The sequence below is a fragment of the Barbus barbus genome, assembly GCF_936440315.1.
Source record: "Barbus barbus genome assembly, chromosome: 10".
Lineage (NCBI taxonomy): Eukaryota > Metazoa > Chordata > Actinopteri > Cypriniformes > Cyprinidae > Barbus > Barbus barbus.
The window spans coordinates 32,377,601-32,393,938 of NC_136738.1; the positions used below are offsets into that span (position 1 = coordinate 32,377,601).

At 33.5% G+C, this 16,338-nt stretch overlaps 1 protein-coding gene across 1 annotated transcript in view; it reads left to right on the forward strand.

Annotated features, from left to right (window-relative positions):
* Positions 1 to 16,338, forward strand: part of LOC306876038 (anosmin-1-like) — a 49,462-nt gene that overhangs the window by 7,435 nt on the left and 25,689 nt on the right. Inside the window, exons 2-4 of the mRNA XM_079426933.1 lie at positions 1,496 to 1,543; positions 14,767 to 14,829; positions 14,902 to 15,124. Coding sequence (XP_079283059.1) covers positions 1,496 to 1,543; positions 14,767 to 14,829; positions 14,902 to 15,124 — 334 coding nt within the window. The remainder of the gene's footprint in view (positions 1 to 1,495; positions 1,544 to 14,766; positions 14,830 to 14,901; positions 15,125 to 16,338) is intronic.

The following is a 16,338-nucleotide window of genomic DNA, read 5'->3' on the forward strand; positions in this document are numbered from 1 at the left end:
GGTTATGCCTTCATCAATCAGTATGTTTCGTTTAGTTAATACTTCATAGCTAAATCCCTTCAGCAAAAAGTTAGTCTGTGCACTTATTTCATTGCCTTAGAAGAACGTAGTAGAGCTGCACAAATTGGAGGAAAAAAATCTATTTGGGATTGCGATTTAATAATAATAATAATAAAAAAATTAAAATAAAAAAATACATACATGCATAAAATAAAATACAGGTTTGCAGTGTTTGTTTGTAGGGCTGCACAATTGATGATTAATTTATTAATATGGCTATATAATAATAATAATAATAATAATAATAATTTATTATTATTTTTATTACTACTACTTCTAAATACAAATATAAAAATGATAAAATAAAAACTAAATAAGAAATATTACTATTGTAATATTGAGTATTTAAGAAATAATAATAATAATAATTTTATTTTACATTACAATTGTAAAATTTGCAATACTAATATTTATTATAATATTTATCTTTATTTCTTAATTTTCAAGTGGTAAACCATCAAAACTTTTATTTTGACAGAAATCCCTTGAAAGCTGCTCTCTGGTTGATAAATGCTTCTCATTATAAGAATGGGAAGATGTTTGCCGCATGTTGAGTTCACTCCAAAACACAAAGTGCACATATTTACTTCATTAAATCACAACCTTATCACAGTTTCAGTTTTATTTCGATTAATTGCCCTACCATGTAGGCACTAGACAGCTCATTATGTTTTGTAAAATGATTTGTTTTTGGTTCATATGAGGTGCAGCTAATAATGTTTGATTTACAGTCATATAAAGATGATCAATTATCATGTGTGATCCTGTAGAGCAGCTGAAACTGGTTTAATGTCTCTGATTGAAGACACACGGTATCGTTCCATTAAAGCATCACAAACGTCTTCAACAATGCACATGTTCTGCATTCGAGGCTCTTCCTCGCTTTGAAGCCGCTGACCGTTATCCTTGACATCGAGTGCACAACACCCTGCGGGACTGGATGGTAAATTAAGTCCTTTAATGATAAGTTCTTTTCCAAGGTTTCACGGGGAATTTCCTCTGGATTACATTGTTCCAGATTCCTTTGAACTTGACATTGAACTTAAGCAGACTTTTAGTTTACAGACCCGTGAAGTTTGCCTGTTCAGATGCTTGTGGAAAAAGGAACAAAGCCACGATTCAAACTGTAGTTAATGGAACATTTTTAGTGCGTTTTCTGAGTAAACGAATCTTGGAATCTGGGCTTTGAATCGATTCACTGTAACAAACACTTTAAATCAACATTTTTAGTCAAGCAATGTATTTTGAGTGATGGTGCAAACAAGTCTTTGAATCAGTGTTTTGAATCGATTCACTGAAATGAACTGATTTACTAAAATCAATCAAACTTTTTTGTTTTTCTGCTTTTACTTTTCTAATCATTTGCCTGTATGAGTGAATGTTTCATATCTGATGTGATCTCCAGTGTTTTATGATGTCTTTTCTCTCTTTTCAGAGCAATGGATCATTGGTTTGGTGTCAGAATCACAAGCAGTGCTCAAAGGTAAAACTCATGAAAACCGTCGAAAACACGTCCGGGTCATAGTTCACCCTAAATCACCAGAAGAAAGGGATGATGAAAGAAAGAGAGAACAGAATGGGAGACGCAAGACATGTCTTATATCAATATAATAAGAAATGAATCCAACTTAAGGATTCTTTCTAAGATATTATTTAGTTTAAATATTAGTAAAGTTTACAAGTGTGATGCATACTCTCCAGTTTACTATGGTAACAGTAATATTGAGTCTCTGTCGGGGTCTGACGGTATAGACATGTCCTGTGTTGAATCATTACACACTCACAGGATGAGCTGATGCATGACGCTCGTTCACACAACAGTGGTTTTACTGAGACGCTGACAGACACATTCATTTTAAAGGTATGAAATGATGAAGCCAGAGCAGACGATGAGCAACAGTTGAAAAGAGAGGAAGAAAAGGCTCAGTTTTTCACTTCAAGGCTGTTTTAAGGCTTGTTATGAATCCGAGTTTGGTAATATTTGTGTGTTGCATTGATAGTTTAGCAACAGCAAACTATATCAAAATTCATTTTGCATCTCTTGTGCATTTTACATGTTCGCATAATTTCTAAATAAGGTATGACAGGTATTTTATTAATATAAATATTAATTTAAGTATTTATAGGCATGTATACTTAAGTATTTATACAGCTCATCATTTGAATGCAAGAAAAATAGTGGTATTTTATTTAAATATTCATAAAGATTAAAACGTTTCAAAAGTAAAGCATTACTGCAATGCAAGACATTTTTTTTATTGTTTTATTTAAATATTTGTAAAGTTTACAAGTTTTAAAAAGTAAGGCATGTATTTATACATCTCATAACTGCAATGCAATAAAATATTGATTTTTTTTCATTTAAATATTTGTAAAGTTTATAAGTTTAAAGAAGTAAGGCTGAAGTATTTATACATCTCATTACAAAAGTCATATTTTATAAAAATGTTTGTAAAGTTTACAGGTTTAAAAAAGTGTCTCATTACTGCAGTGCAAGAAAAAATTTATTGATTTACTTTAATCTGATCATATTTTTGTTGCATTGATAGTTTACCAACAGCAAACTCGATCAAAGTTCATTTTGAGTCTCATGCATTTTAAATTTTTTGCTGAATTTCAACATTTATTTTATTAATAGCCAATTGCTAATTTCTCACCAGTTGCCATGTATTTGACGTTTTCTATGTCATTGTAGTGAAAACGCGTCACGCTGGTGTTTAGAATAAGGCGAGTGAACTTCAGCCAAGAAGAACAACATTAACAAGGCAAAACAAAAATTAATTTTGCTTCACAAGTTTTTTCCCCGAGTTAATGAGGATGTCAGAGGGCTTCAAAGAGGAGATACACTGTGCTTTAAAAGCAAAGCGGCTTTGTTTTTGTGCTCGAATGCAACAAAAGACCTGCTCTTTTCCTTTCCATGGACTTGGCCAGTATTGGATCCTGGCAACGGCGCTGTCCCCAGTCATTCATCAAGAGCTGCTGTGTTAAAGAAGGATTTGGCTGTTTGCGTGTCTCAGTGTTGGGCGTTCCCATTACAACTGGCCCTCTTCATCTCTGAGAGTCTGAAAACTCTTGACGCCCGTGAGGAGATCATGCCATGCTTGAACTCGGTGTGTTTCTGTTGCTAGTGATCTGTCAGGTCTGCTTCAGAATCATGTTTTTTGTAATGGTAATTAGTATGTTGTCGTTCTCTGGGTGGGACAGCGGCCGTGGAACGAGTTCAGTCGGTGCTAATTTTATGTGTACAAATGCGTCAGATGGACGTGTTTGCCTGTTGCATCATGTTTCTCTGTTTCATGTCTTCAGATTTTTTTTAAAACGTGTTCTGTGCCATTATAATGTTTATGAATGCAAGAAACGAGGTTGCTTGCTCTTTGGAATTGAATTGAGAATGTCTTAAATTCCAGTTCAGTTCCTGATTTTGAAGGGATGTGGCGAACGGGATGCAGAATTGCAGTTCCAGTTTTGGGGATGTAAGAACTGAATTGAAATTCAAAGGAATTCACATAAAGGTCATTTTTAACTATCAAAACAACAACGTTTGAAAGTTTTGAAAGGCCTTGAATGTATTTAAAAGCTTTAAAGTTTTATAGATGGATGGATAATAGATAGAGGATGGATGGATGGATAGTTGAATGGATGGATGGGTGGATGATGGTTAAATAGTTGGATAAATGGATGGATAGTTGGATGATAGATGGATAAATAGATGAATGAATAGATGATAGTTAGATAAATTCATGGATGGATGGATGTTTGAATAGATGGATGGATGGGTGGATGATAGTTAAATAGATGGATAAATGGATGGATGGTTGGATGATAGATGGATAAATATAGATGAATGAATAGATGATAGTTAAATAAATGGATGGATGAATGCTTGAATAGATGGATGATAGTTAAATAGATGGATAAATGGATGGATGGATGATAGACGGATGGATGGATAAAGGGTTAAACCCTTGGCTGTTGCTGTTGTTCCAGAGTGCTTGTCATATCTCTACTGTTAATGTAAAGCTCAAAGTGAACGCTGAGCAAATGTTTCATTGTCAACATTAATTCTACATCAACATAAGATTAAATATTTTACCACATCTAACTAAAGAGCCAGAGGTCGTTTTCATTTAGCCGTTATTTGACCACTTTCTGCACTTTCCACTTTTTCAAGCTACTAATTCTTGAACGGTTAACCCAGCATTCCCTCAGTATGTGGCGAGGCTTTTCCTCTCAGAGATGTTAATGACGTGGATTGTTGCTGTAGGTTTGTGGAGTTTGTGTGCTCACACACCTCTTAATGAAGTGATCTGTTTGTAAAATCCTCACAACACAAAGCCAGAGCCACGCTGGGCCGCTTATATGGGGTATCCTGCTATATTGTCCCGTACAGTGTGTGTGTTTTATGTTTGTGAAAAGCTCTGTTTAGCCTGAGCCACCGTAGACGCCAAACAAAAGCAAAGACGGTGAAGTCTCTGACAGCCACCCGTCGCGGTTTCTGTCCACTAGAAAGGCTCATCGTGGTATCGCTCTTCCAACAAAAGTGAAGCAAAGGTGGGTTAATTATTTAAACAAAGATAAAGTGACCTCTCAGATCCGTCAGCGCTTTGGAGAAGGACAGTCTTGGCGTCTCCTGCGAAATGTCCAGCGCCCCGTTGTTATGATAATTAACCCCGCTGCCCTGTTGCCGGAGCGAAGGCAGAGGGCATTTGTGAGTATTAGAGCTTCATTAGCATGCCACAGCACCACCATCACCCTCCATTCACTGCCGCCTCCGCCTTTTGTGTCTCCTTTCTTTATCTTTCGTGTGAGCACTTCTTCTGGAGTGAGAGAAAGCTCGGAGAGTTTGACAACTTCTGGGTGCTTGTTCAAGCGAAAGGGAAAAAACAAGGAGCTGAAAAGCAGTTAGAGTTGCTCGCAAGGGTCGGGCTTCCAAAAGACCTCAACGCTTGAATTGATTTGCTTTGCAAATAAGAGTCACTCGCAGAAATAGACTTGCGACAGTTTATAATTCGGCTGGTCTGGTTGTTTTTGCTGGGCTAGTTCAAAAATGAATGTTTGCTGCGAATTTCCTCACCCTCAGTCCATCCAAGATTAGGATGAGTTTGTTTCTTCATCAGTTTTGGAGAAATGTAGCATTGCATCACTGTCTCAGCAGTGGATGCTCTGCAGTGAATGGGTGCCGTCAAATTCATACTGTTGGTTTCTGCAAAAATATGAGTCCATAATCAATAATAATGCTTCCGCCAGTGAAAAAGTGCATCTCCTGTTGTCTCTCACATCAAAATCCAGCCACATATTTGTTTAGAGCTGTTTTGTCTTGTAAACGCTGCTTGATCTGCAGATTTCTCTCCTGATTCAGACCAGACCACATTTTCACTGAGGAAGCATTGTTATGGTTTATGAACTTGGATTTGAATGCTGGATTAGTTTGAGCTTTTGTCTTCTCCAGATGTTAACTGATGGACTGGAGTGGTGTGGATTATTGTGATGTTTTTATCAGACTCTCATTCTGACGGCACCCATTCACTGCAGAGCATCCATTGCTGAGACACTGATGCAGAGACACATTTCTACAAACCTGATGAAGAAACAAACTCATCCTGATCTCAGATGGCCTGAGGATGAGCACATTTTCAGCAAATGTTCATTTTTGGGTGAACTATTACTTTTGAAGCATTAATTCGATAGCCAATATCCCTAAAAACATTTAACGTTTTAAAAACATAAAAATGTTTACCCTGTGTTGCATTGCTTTCCCAGAATAGTTGGTTTGCTGTTGCGATGACTGAAGTTTTTTTTTTTTGTAAGTTGGCTGGCTTGATTTGCATGTCTTGTGTTTTCTTCTTAAGATCTAAGATTAAGTTTTTGTGGCTCTCAAGAATCATGGGAAAAGACGTGGCATTTGTGAGACCCCCTCCGTCACCAGCAGCTCTCTTTCACAGGGTAGAAATTAGTCTGACTTTTGTGGCTTTTCAATGAAGTGCTTTTCCAGGTCAGTTGTTTCACTAGCAGTTCAGTTTGGATTGTGTTTTCAAATGATCTGCATTTTCACATCTAGGCTTGGGAATCGAGAAAATTCAGAGCAGTTCATTGTTTTTATAAACATTTTGAATTTGATTTTATTTTTATATTTTATTTATATTTTTATATTGTGTTTTTATTTCAATTTAAAGTTAAAAAAAATATGTCATATAACATTTATTTTATTTTATTTAAATTATTTTATTTCAGCTAGTTGTCAAAATAACATTTCTAATTTTAGTTTAATTTAAGGTAGAGGGTTTTTTATATTTTATTTCAGTTAATGTCTATTTCAAGTAATTAACTTATCTGGTTTTAGTTTAATAAGCAATAATAATCCTAGCTGGAATACTAGTAAAATATCCTTGCTCTATGAATTAAATGTAACAGAAATAATGTTATAAATAATAAAAACAATTATATTCTATTGAGTTGTCCTAACAAACAAAAAAGCAAAACCAGTGTTTTCCAAATCACAAATGAATTACTCTGATGAGTTGATTCTTTTACTGAATCAGCTCAAAAGAATCGGTTTTGATCGTGAATATTGGTTTGAATCAGTCTAATGACTGAATCACTTCTTATAGATCTTAGTTTTTAAATTTATTTGTATTTCTTTTATATTATTTATTTGTTTATTAGATTTATGACCAATTATTGGCAGCGAAGCTTAAAGGAGTAGTTTACAGAATCATTAATTAACCAGAACCATGTTAATTTTCGTCTCGTAAAGTGATTCTCACTCAGCAGAAGCACAAGGTGTTGGTTTTACTGCAAGTGTTTGGACTTCAAAGCTCCTTTTGGTGAAGACGTAAAGCAGAAGAGTTCCCAACACCTCACTCAACGCCAGCATTGAGGGTCATCAGCCTTCAGAGGAAACAAACACTCGTTTTCTACACTAAAAGTTCACTTTTGCATTATAGAGACGTTAACAATGAGATTATATATAAAGGTCATGCTGTATGTAAAATGCAGAAAGTGCGTGCGTGTGCATGCATGTGCGTGTCAGTGTGTATATATATGTGTGTGTGTGTGTCAGTATATATTTGTGTAAGTATATGTGTGTGTGTATTTGTGTGCGTGTTTGTGTGTGTCAGTATGTATGTGTGTGTGTTTGTGTGTGTGTGTGTGCGCGTGTGTGTGTGTGTGTGGCGCAGGGCCGGTCAGACTCGGCAGGAGTCTCTCTGATGGGACACGGCTGAGTTTGATGGCTGTGTGTCTGCTCTCTGCTCGTTACTCATCACGGTGGGTGGCAGAGTGGTGGAGGAGAGAGTCTGTGGCACACACACACACACACACACACACACACACACGTATCCAGACGTTCACACGCTTACACATCACTGTGCTGCTGTGAGAGAGGGAGGACAGCTGTGTTTTTATCAGTTAAATAACGTCTTTAGACGTGTTTGTTCAGCGAGAGCGTTGCTCTGATTCTCTTCTTTTACTGGAATGCTTCAGGATTTTGAAAAGTCTTACTTTTCCCTTCCACAAATTCAGGCCTAAATCAGTGCAGAAAGACTAAACATCATGAAGTCATGGCATTAAATGTTGCATACAGTGCAAAAATTTTGGAGGAAATTATTTTCCAGCTTGAAAGAATGATACAGATTCAACCAATGGTGTGTGTTTTAGGGAGGGACTATCTGTTAAGTTGACCAATGGTGGTCAAGAGGCGTGTTGCAATTCCAGCTGACGACATTAGTGGCGCAGAAATGACAATATAATGCGATGTTTTATTTATATTATCAACCAATAATATGCACAGTTCATTTTATTTAATACTTTTAATTATCAAGGCTGCGTTAAACTGATGCCAGTAAAGACATTTATTAAGTATAAAAAGATTTCTATTTCAAATAAATGCTGTTCTTTTGAACTTTCTATTCATCTGTGAATCCTGAAAAATAAAATGTATCACAGTTTCCACAAAAATATTGTGCAGCACAACTGTGTTCAACATTGATAATAATCAGAAATGTTTGTTGAGCAGTAAATCAGTATATTATTATGATTTCTGAAGATCATGTGACACTGAAGACTGGAATAATGATGCTGAAAATACAGCTTTATATCACAGAAATAAATTACAGTTTAACACATATTCACATAGAAAACAGCTGTTTTAAATGATAAAATATTTAACAATTCTTACAGCATTTTTGATCAAATAAATGCAGCCTTTCTGAGCAGAAGAGACGTCTTGGTGAGATAATCAGTTTATTTTCATGTGATTTGTGCTCTTTCTTTGTTTGACTTCCTAATGTTTGAGTGAATGTGTCAGGATCCTCTCTCTCTCTCTCTCTCTCTCTCTCTCTCTCTCTCTCTCTCTCTGTGTGATTTCTTCATTGGCGTCGGTCGGTGCAGATAAACAGTGGTTTGGCAGTGATGTTGTTCTTCACAGCTGTCATGATAACAGCTTGCGTTTTTAATTTTCTCTCAGTCTTGAGGGACTTTCTCAATCCTCTGGCGGTGATGAACAGCACAGGGCTGTTCTCTTATCAGCCGCGTCTACTCCGTCCTTAATAACGCTCAGTTTCTCCTTCACGGCCGTCATCATTTATTTGCGTTCCTCACACATCAGACGAGCCTCCGGTCTGGAGTCAGTCAGGAGGAGACTCTGAAGGTTATTTATCATTAGTTCTGCTAATCTGATGAAGTTCCCCGACCGATGAACAACCTACACTCAAATGAATCCGTCTACCAATCAAGTTTTTGAACAGTAGGATTTGTAATGTTTTATAAAGAAGTCTCTTCTGCTCACCAAGCCTGCATTTATTTGATCAGAAATACAGCAAAAGCAGTAATATAATATGAAATATTTTTACTATTTTAAATAACTGTTTTCTTTTATTTATTTGAAGATTTAAATATTTCAATACATATAAATAGTGTTTTTACATTTGAGCTGAATATATACGATATAGATATACAGTTCAAATATATTTTTGAAAGCAGTGAATGTTTGTTTGTTGATGAAATCCGTGTTGTTTGGGACCGAACAGACTCAGAGACTGATGTGATGTTGAAGAGGATCAGTTTAGGCTCATGCAGTATTAAAGCTGTTGCATCCCAGCGCAGACAAAGCACTCATTAATAACGCAGACGCATGTATAATTCACACGCGCTCTCCGCTCTTTTGTTGTCGCTTCTCTCGCTGCTTTCAGATCAATAATTGAAATGATATTTCACAGAGTGTGTGTTTGATACGCCGCTGAGCGCCGATGCTATGCTTTGTTTTGTAATGTTTACCAGATAGATTTGCTATAAATGTTGTAAAAGGCTTTGTTTATGCTGTTGAGTTTTTTTGGATTATTATTATTTAGATGATTTCTCTAGAACATAGAAATATTGTTTATATAGTTAATATATATTTATAGGTTATATAGAATACACACACACACACACACACACACACACACACACAGAGAGAGAGGATAGATAAATAGATATAGATAGAAATTTTTTAAATGGTAAATTTTATATATTTTTAATTTTTATATATTTTTTTTAAATATAATTTTTAAAAGAAATTAAAACATTTATTCATCAAGGATGCATTAAATTGATGAAAAGTGACAGAACCTTTCATCAAGATCTTTTGTAACATTAGACATTTCTAATGTTACAAAAGATTTCCATCTGAAATAAATGATATTTTGAGAATGTTATTTTGAACTTTGTATTCATCTGTGAATCCTGAAAAATAAAATGTATCTCGGTTTCCATAAAAATATTGAGCAGCACAACTGTTTTCAACATTGATAATAATCAGAAATGTTTGTTGAGCAGTAAATCAGTATATTATAATGATTTCTGAAGATCATGTGACACTGAAGACTGGAGTAATGATGCTGAAAATACAGATTTGATCACAGAAATAAATTACACTTTAACACATATTCACATAGAAAACAGCTGTTTTAAACAGTAATAATATTTCAAATTTTTTACAGTGTTTTTGATCAAATAAAAGCAGCTGTAAGGAGCATCAGAGTCGTCTGGTGAGGTTCTGGGCATCACTGCTGAACATTATCCAGCGCTCTTGTGTTTCTCTGACAGTAATGAGCAGATCTGCTGGATGAAAACATTACCGGTCTGATGCGCTCAGCTTTACTGAAACTGTATATCTTGTGTCATTTATTCTGAGATCGCCATGAAAATAGCTGCGATGCTGCTTGGCATTAAAAAGTGAATAAAATAAATAAATGCATCTTTAATAATGACTCAAATCAGACTTTCAGACTGATGATAGATGTGTGTGTATAAAACAGTTTTCTTGTAGTTGCATTATTGTCTCTTTTTTCTTTATTTAGTATTAAACACTGGAATCAGTTTGTTCAGCCGCTGAAGTCAGTCAGAATAACTGGTTTCTTGAAGGCGTCTGCTGTTTTTCTTACAGTAGTGTGATGAATGAAGTCACACTGTTCAATAGAGAGCTTGCTTTCATTCATTCACGCTCTTCTCTTCTCTCTGCTGTAGTCTGAGTCTCGCTTCATTAACAGCAACATTTTCCAGCCGCTTTTCTCTGTAGTTTGTGTTCGCTCATGTTTATTTTTCCACGTTTGTTTTTTGTGTGAGCAGCTTCAGTCTCTCTGTGTTTTTGTGAAATCGTGTTGTTGCTCAGACACTTTCTTTCGTTTAATGAAGGTGAATGAAATGCCTGCGATCTGTTTCTGTTTAGCCGAGCAGAAGAAGTCCAACAGAAGACACATAGCAACAGAGACACACACACACACACACACACACACACACACACTCTCACACACACACACACACACACACACACAAACAAACTAACCGCTTCATTCCTCACACAACGCCGGCCCAGTGGAGCCCAGTCCAATATTCACGTTATATTCATGTTTCTGCGAGTGTGAAATGAAGAAACGCAGATTTCGTGATTACATCAACACTTTACAGTAATTCACACGAGGAACTGCAGATAGAAACTCAGCTAATAAAAAGATATAATATTTAATATTCTTATCTAATATTTTTGAGTTTTTATCATCGCACACACACGTATATATGTACATATACACAGAAGTATAGATTATTATTTTTTTAAATTGTTATTGTTTAGAATTTTTACTACTTTATAGCTTATTTTCTTACTGTATGTATATATTATTTGGCCAAAGATTTTGTGATTTATACATTCACATAATAATAATAGTAATAATAATAATATAAATATTGTTAGCATTAAATGAAAATGTTTTTTAAAATATTGTAATATTTCACCCAAAAATTAAAGAATATAATAATAATAATAATAATAATAATACTAATAATAATAATTATTATTGTATAATTATATAAAAATAATAATGATATAATTACAATGTTACAATGTTTAAACAAAAATGTTAATAATATTAATTAATTGATTGATTGATGATATTATTATTATTATTATTAATAATAATAATAATACATATTATTAGCATTAAACATTTTATTAAATATTGTAATATTTTACTGTAAATTAAAGAATGTAATAATAATAATAATACATTTTAGTTTTTACAGTACAACAGTAAAATGGCAATACTAATATTTATGGCTTTCTTAATTTTCAAACAATGAACCATTAAACCATAGACCTTTTACTTTGACAGAAAACACATATTTATTTAATGAAATCACAATCTGAGATTCTGTGATTTATACATCAATATGACCATAATAATAATAATAACAACAACAATTAATAATATTGCTGTCATATTGATGTATATTTTCATATAATTATTATAATTAAAATATTGTAATGTTTTATAATAATAATAATTTTGGTGGAAAACACATATTTATTTAATTTAATGGTCATTTGAAAGTTGTAGTGAGCAGTATAGTAGTTTTAGTTTATTGTGATTAATGCTGCTGTGATCACCGACAGATGGATGGGAATTGATCCTGATCAGTGTGTTTGTGTCTCGTCCTCACACTCCATTAAACAGCACATAAACCTTCAGAATAATGACAGCGCTGCTAACCAGCTCATTAAAAGCCCACAAACGCTCTCACTAGATGGCTTCACATGTGATGCCTTTATGATGGATTTGAGACACACTCTATACTGTGTTTGCTGATGAATGCTGGATTCTGATTGGTTGATGAACATTCTAAGTCCATTAGCCCCGCCCACTTTCCCAGGACTTATCAGTAAGTATTTTTCCCATTCATTTTTCCCATAGGGATCGTAATAAAGTCTTCATTAAAGCATTAAACCAAACTAAACGGCTACGAGGAGAAAACTTTGATTTGAAGCAAAAAAAGAAAAGTAAATGAAAATCCTAAAGACAAATCAAGACTGTGAACAGCGTTAATGAGGGAAAGAAGCATTGTGAATTACATCAATCAAAATATAACTGATGGAGAAATATAAAACTATTGATTTAAAGTAGTTGGTTTTAACCTGTAGAAAAAGCATGGGGAGACTGGATTTCGGAGGGGGCGGAGCTAAAGATCGCCACGTCTCTCTGATTGGTGGAATGTTCTGTATAGCATCATGGGTAATGTAGTTTTTCACCTCAAATTCAGCTAGTAAATGTGATTATTTTAAAAGTTAGTCGAATTAATGTTTACTGATGCCTATACAATCGATCAAGAACCTCAGAGCTCACAACAGCTCTGTCTTTAAAGGTTTATCAGTCATTGTTAACAAACACCTTCCCTGTGGAGAAAATGAATGGAGGTTTTACTTCTGGAACTGGAAAACTGGACATTTTAATTGCTTTTATTTAAAAATTATTTGTTACTGTTTAAGTAATAGCAAGTGTTTTTTTTTTTTTTTTTTACTTTGCTAAATAATTTAATTAATTTTATTTTCAAATAATTTCTTGAATTTTTTACAATTTTATGATTTCATTAATTTTAATTGTTTTATTTATTTAATTGTTTTATTGTAAAATGATTAACTTTTTTATCATTTAATTAATACGTGTTATTTTTTAGTAAGTGTTTTATTTTGATTGCTTTTTTTAATTGAATCTTTATTAATTAATAGAAATTGTTTTATTTTAACATTATTTTAATTTTACATTTTTAAGCATTTAATAATAGTACGTTATTTTTTATGGTTTTATTTAAAAATTATGCATTTTATTTATTTATTTATTTATTGCTTGCTTTTATTTGATCAATGTGTATGATTGAATTATTTGTTTAATTGGACATGTTTCTGATGTAAGTAGTGATTCCTCTCTTCTTCTGCGTGTGAGGTGTTTTGATTGATTGAATTATTTGTTTAATGTGAAATGTTAATGATGTATGTATTGAATGAATGTCCTCTCTTCTCCTGCGTGTGAGGTGTTTGTCTGACTGATGCGTGAGTGGATTGGAGCTGAAGTGCTCTCCGTGTCTCTGGTTTGGCTCTGCTCGTGTGGTTTGGGTCGAGATCAGCGCTTCACTGATGGACGTCTCTCTACACATTTTCACGAGCGTATATGTGAGGAGTGATTTCGCTGCTACAGCAGTGATTCTGACACACAGCCTCTGCGCTCTGTTGATGAATATATTGGGTTTCAGTATCATTCACACACTTCACAAAAGAGAGGAATTTCTACTGTCAAACATCATAAAAGCAGCATTGCAATAGCCTGTATGATCATGCATTATATTTCTAAAGAGTTGATCAGCTGTCTCTCGGTTCTCTCTGTGTTTAATAACCAGCTGATAATGAGACTGAATCATGTGGAGAAAGATCATCAGAAGTTCAAGATACATCCGTCAATTATTTATTTATTTTTTAATATTTACTCAATAATTTAACAACACCTTCACATGTGTGTTAACGGTCATATGACATGTTTGGAAAAAAAATAAAATCTTTAGTAAGTGCTTTATTTTGATTTTCTTTTATTTTAAAATTATTTGTTTGATTTTACTTTTTTATAATTTAATTAATCAGTAAGTATTTTATTTGGTCTATTTTTACTTTAAAAATATTAGTAAACTTTTTATTAGTGAATTAATTATTTAATTAATCATTTATTTTATTTTTACATTTGATAATTTAATTAATTAATAGTAAGTGTTTTATTTTAAAATCATTTATTTTGTTTTACATTTACATATTATTTAATTAATTAATAGTTTTATTTTAAAATTGTTTATTGTACATTTTACATTTAAATATTTATTTTGATCATTTAATTAATAGTGAATGTTTTTATTGTTTTATTTTAAAATTATGTATTTTATTTTACATTTTTATCATTTAATGAATATGAAGGATTTTATTTTTTACTTTAAAATCATTTAATTTTATATTATTATTATTTAATTAATAGTGAGTGTTTTATTGTTTTAAATTATTTATTGCAATTTTACATTTTTATAATTCAATTAATTAATAGTAAGTGCTTTTTATTGTTTTATTTAATTTAATTTATTTTTATTTTTACCTTTTTATGTTTTAATGAAATATTAGTAAGTGTTTTATTTTTATTGCTTTTATTTCTAAATTATTTGTATAATTTAAAATTTGTATGATTTTATGACTATTATTTTATTAATTGTTACAAACCCTCTGTAATTCCACGTTTGGAAAACCCTGAAGGCTTTTTTCATGCTTGAGAGGAGCGCTTGACGAGCTCAGGCTTTCATTTCTGTGATTTTCTTCAGGATGTGACGAGCTGACACCCTTTTTCTCTTCTTCTCTCTTTTCTGGTTCAGTGTCTGGAGCCATGCCGGGCATCATGGGACCTGAAGGAGAACCAGTGTCAGGACTTGTGTGAGGTATGGAAACTCTGAGACGCAGAGACAGATTTAACCTGTCAGAGCCGGTCTGAGATCTGCTCCTGATTTCAGACTCAGTTCCCGAAGAAGCACTACGAGTGTCTGACGAGCTGCGAGTTCCTGCGCTCCGCTCAGACGCTGAAGCCGGGCGACTGTCCCGCGCCGGAGCGAGCGAGTGGATTCGCCGCCGCATGCGTGGAGAGCTGCGAGACAGACGCCGAGTGCACAGCGCTGAAGAAGTGCTGCTCCAACGGCTGCGGACACACCTGCCAGATCCCCAAGAACCCCTATAAAGGTACAGACCCACCAGGAGCGGTCTGTACACACACACCCTGCCATCATTTACTCACCCTCGTGTCGTTCAAGCCTGTGCGGCTTCCTTTATTTCACGGGAAAATGTCTGTTTTTTGTGTCCACACAATGAAAGTCTAATGTTGTTGTTTTGGACCCCATTGACTTTCATTGTGTGGACAAAAATGAAAAGTCATACAGATCTGTACAATCACAGAAAGAGACAAAAGCCATGGTTAGGTTAAGAAATTTAGTACTTAAATACTTTTGAATTACTTAAATTATTAACTAAAACTAAGACAATTGTGCATTGAAATCAGTATAAATACAGTATGAAAACCAAATTAGTTTAAGTTGAAGCAATAAAATTACTAAGTGGAAATAAAAAAAAACATTTAACCTAAATAATAATATTAAAATAATAATAAAAAAAACCCTTTGGATAAAAGCATCTGCCAAATGCATAAATGTAATTCAAAACATTAATAATAATCTTTTTTTGTATGGATAATCAAAATAAAACATTTTTTGTTTGTTTGTTTGTTTGCTTGATCTTCAAAAATAATTACAACTAATAAATAAAAAATATATAGAAAAAATTAAAAAACTATAAATATAAAAAACTAAATATAAATTACAAAAAACACAATGAAAATACTAAAGCTTTAACTAAAAAAAAAAAAAAAAATATTAAAATCTAAATTCAAAATGAACAAAACCTATACAATTTTGTATAATTACTCCAAGTACTAAAATGACTAAAACAAAAATAAATAAAATAAAAATGAATAAATAAAAACTATACAGGAACATTAAACATCTATAAATATAAAAAAATCTAGTACTAAAAGTGTAACTAAAATTAAAGTGAAAACAGGAAATCTAAAAATAAATCAAATTGTAAATCTAAAGTAAAACTACAGTAATGCTACAGTAACACAGAAGCAGTGCGTCTGAAAGCGTGGAGTGAAGGAGGCTTTACGGCTCGTCTGTATTGATGTCAGATTTACTGCTTCCCCTGGTTTGCAGAAAGCCGTAAAGCCTTTTATTTGAATCCAAAGGCAATCAGAGAGAGCCGACGCTGGTGTCAGGAGCGTAATTGTTTCTCTCTGTTAGGAGATGATGATCAGCGATGCTGGAAACCATTAACATCGCTGCTCTGTCGATGGCTCTCAGATGTTCCTGCAGGTGGTTTCTCCTTGACCCAGAGACAAAGCC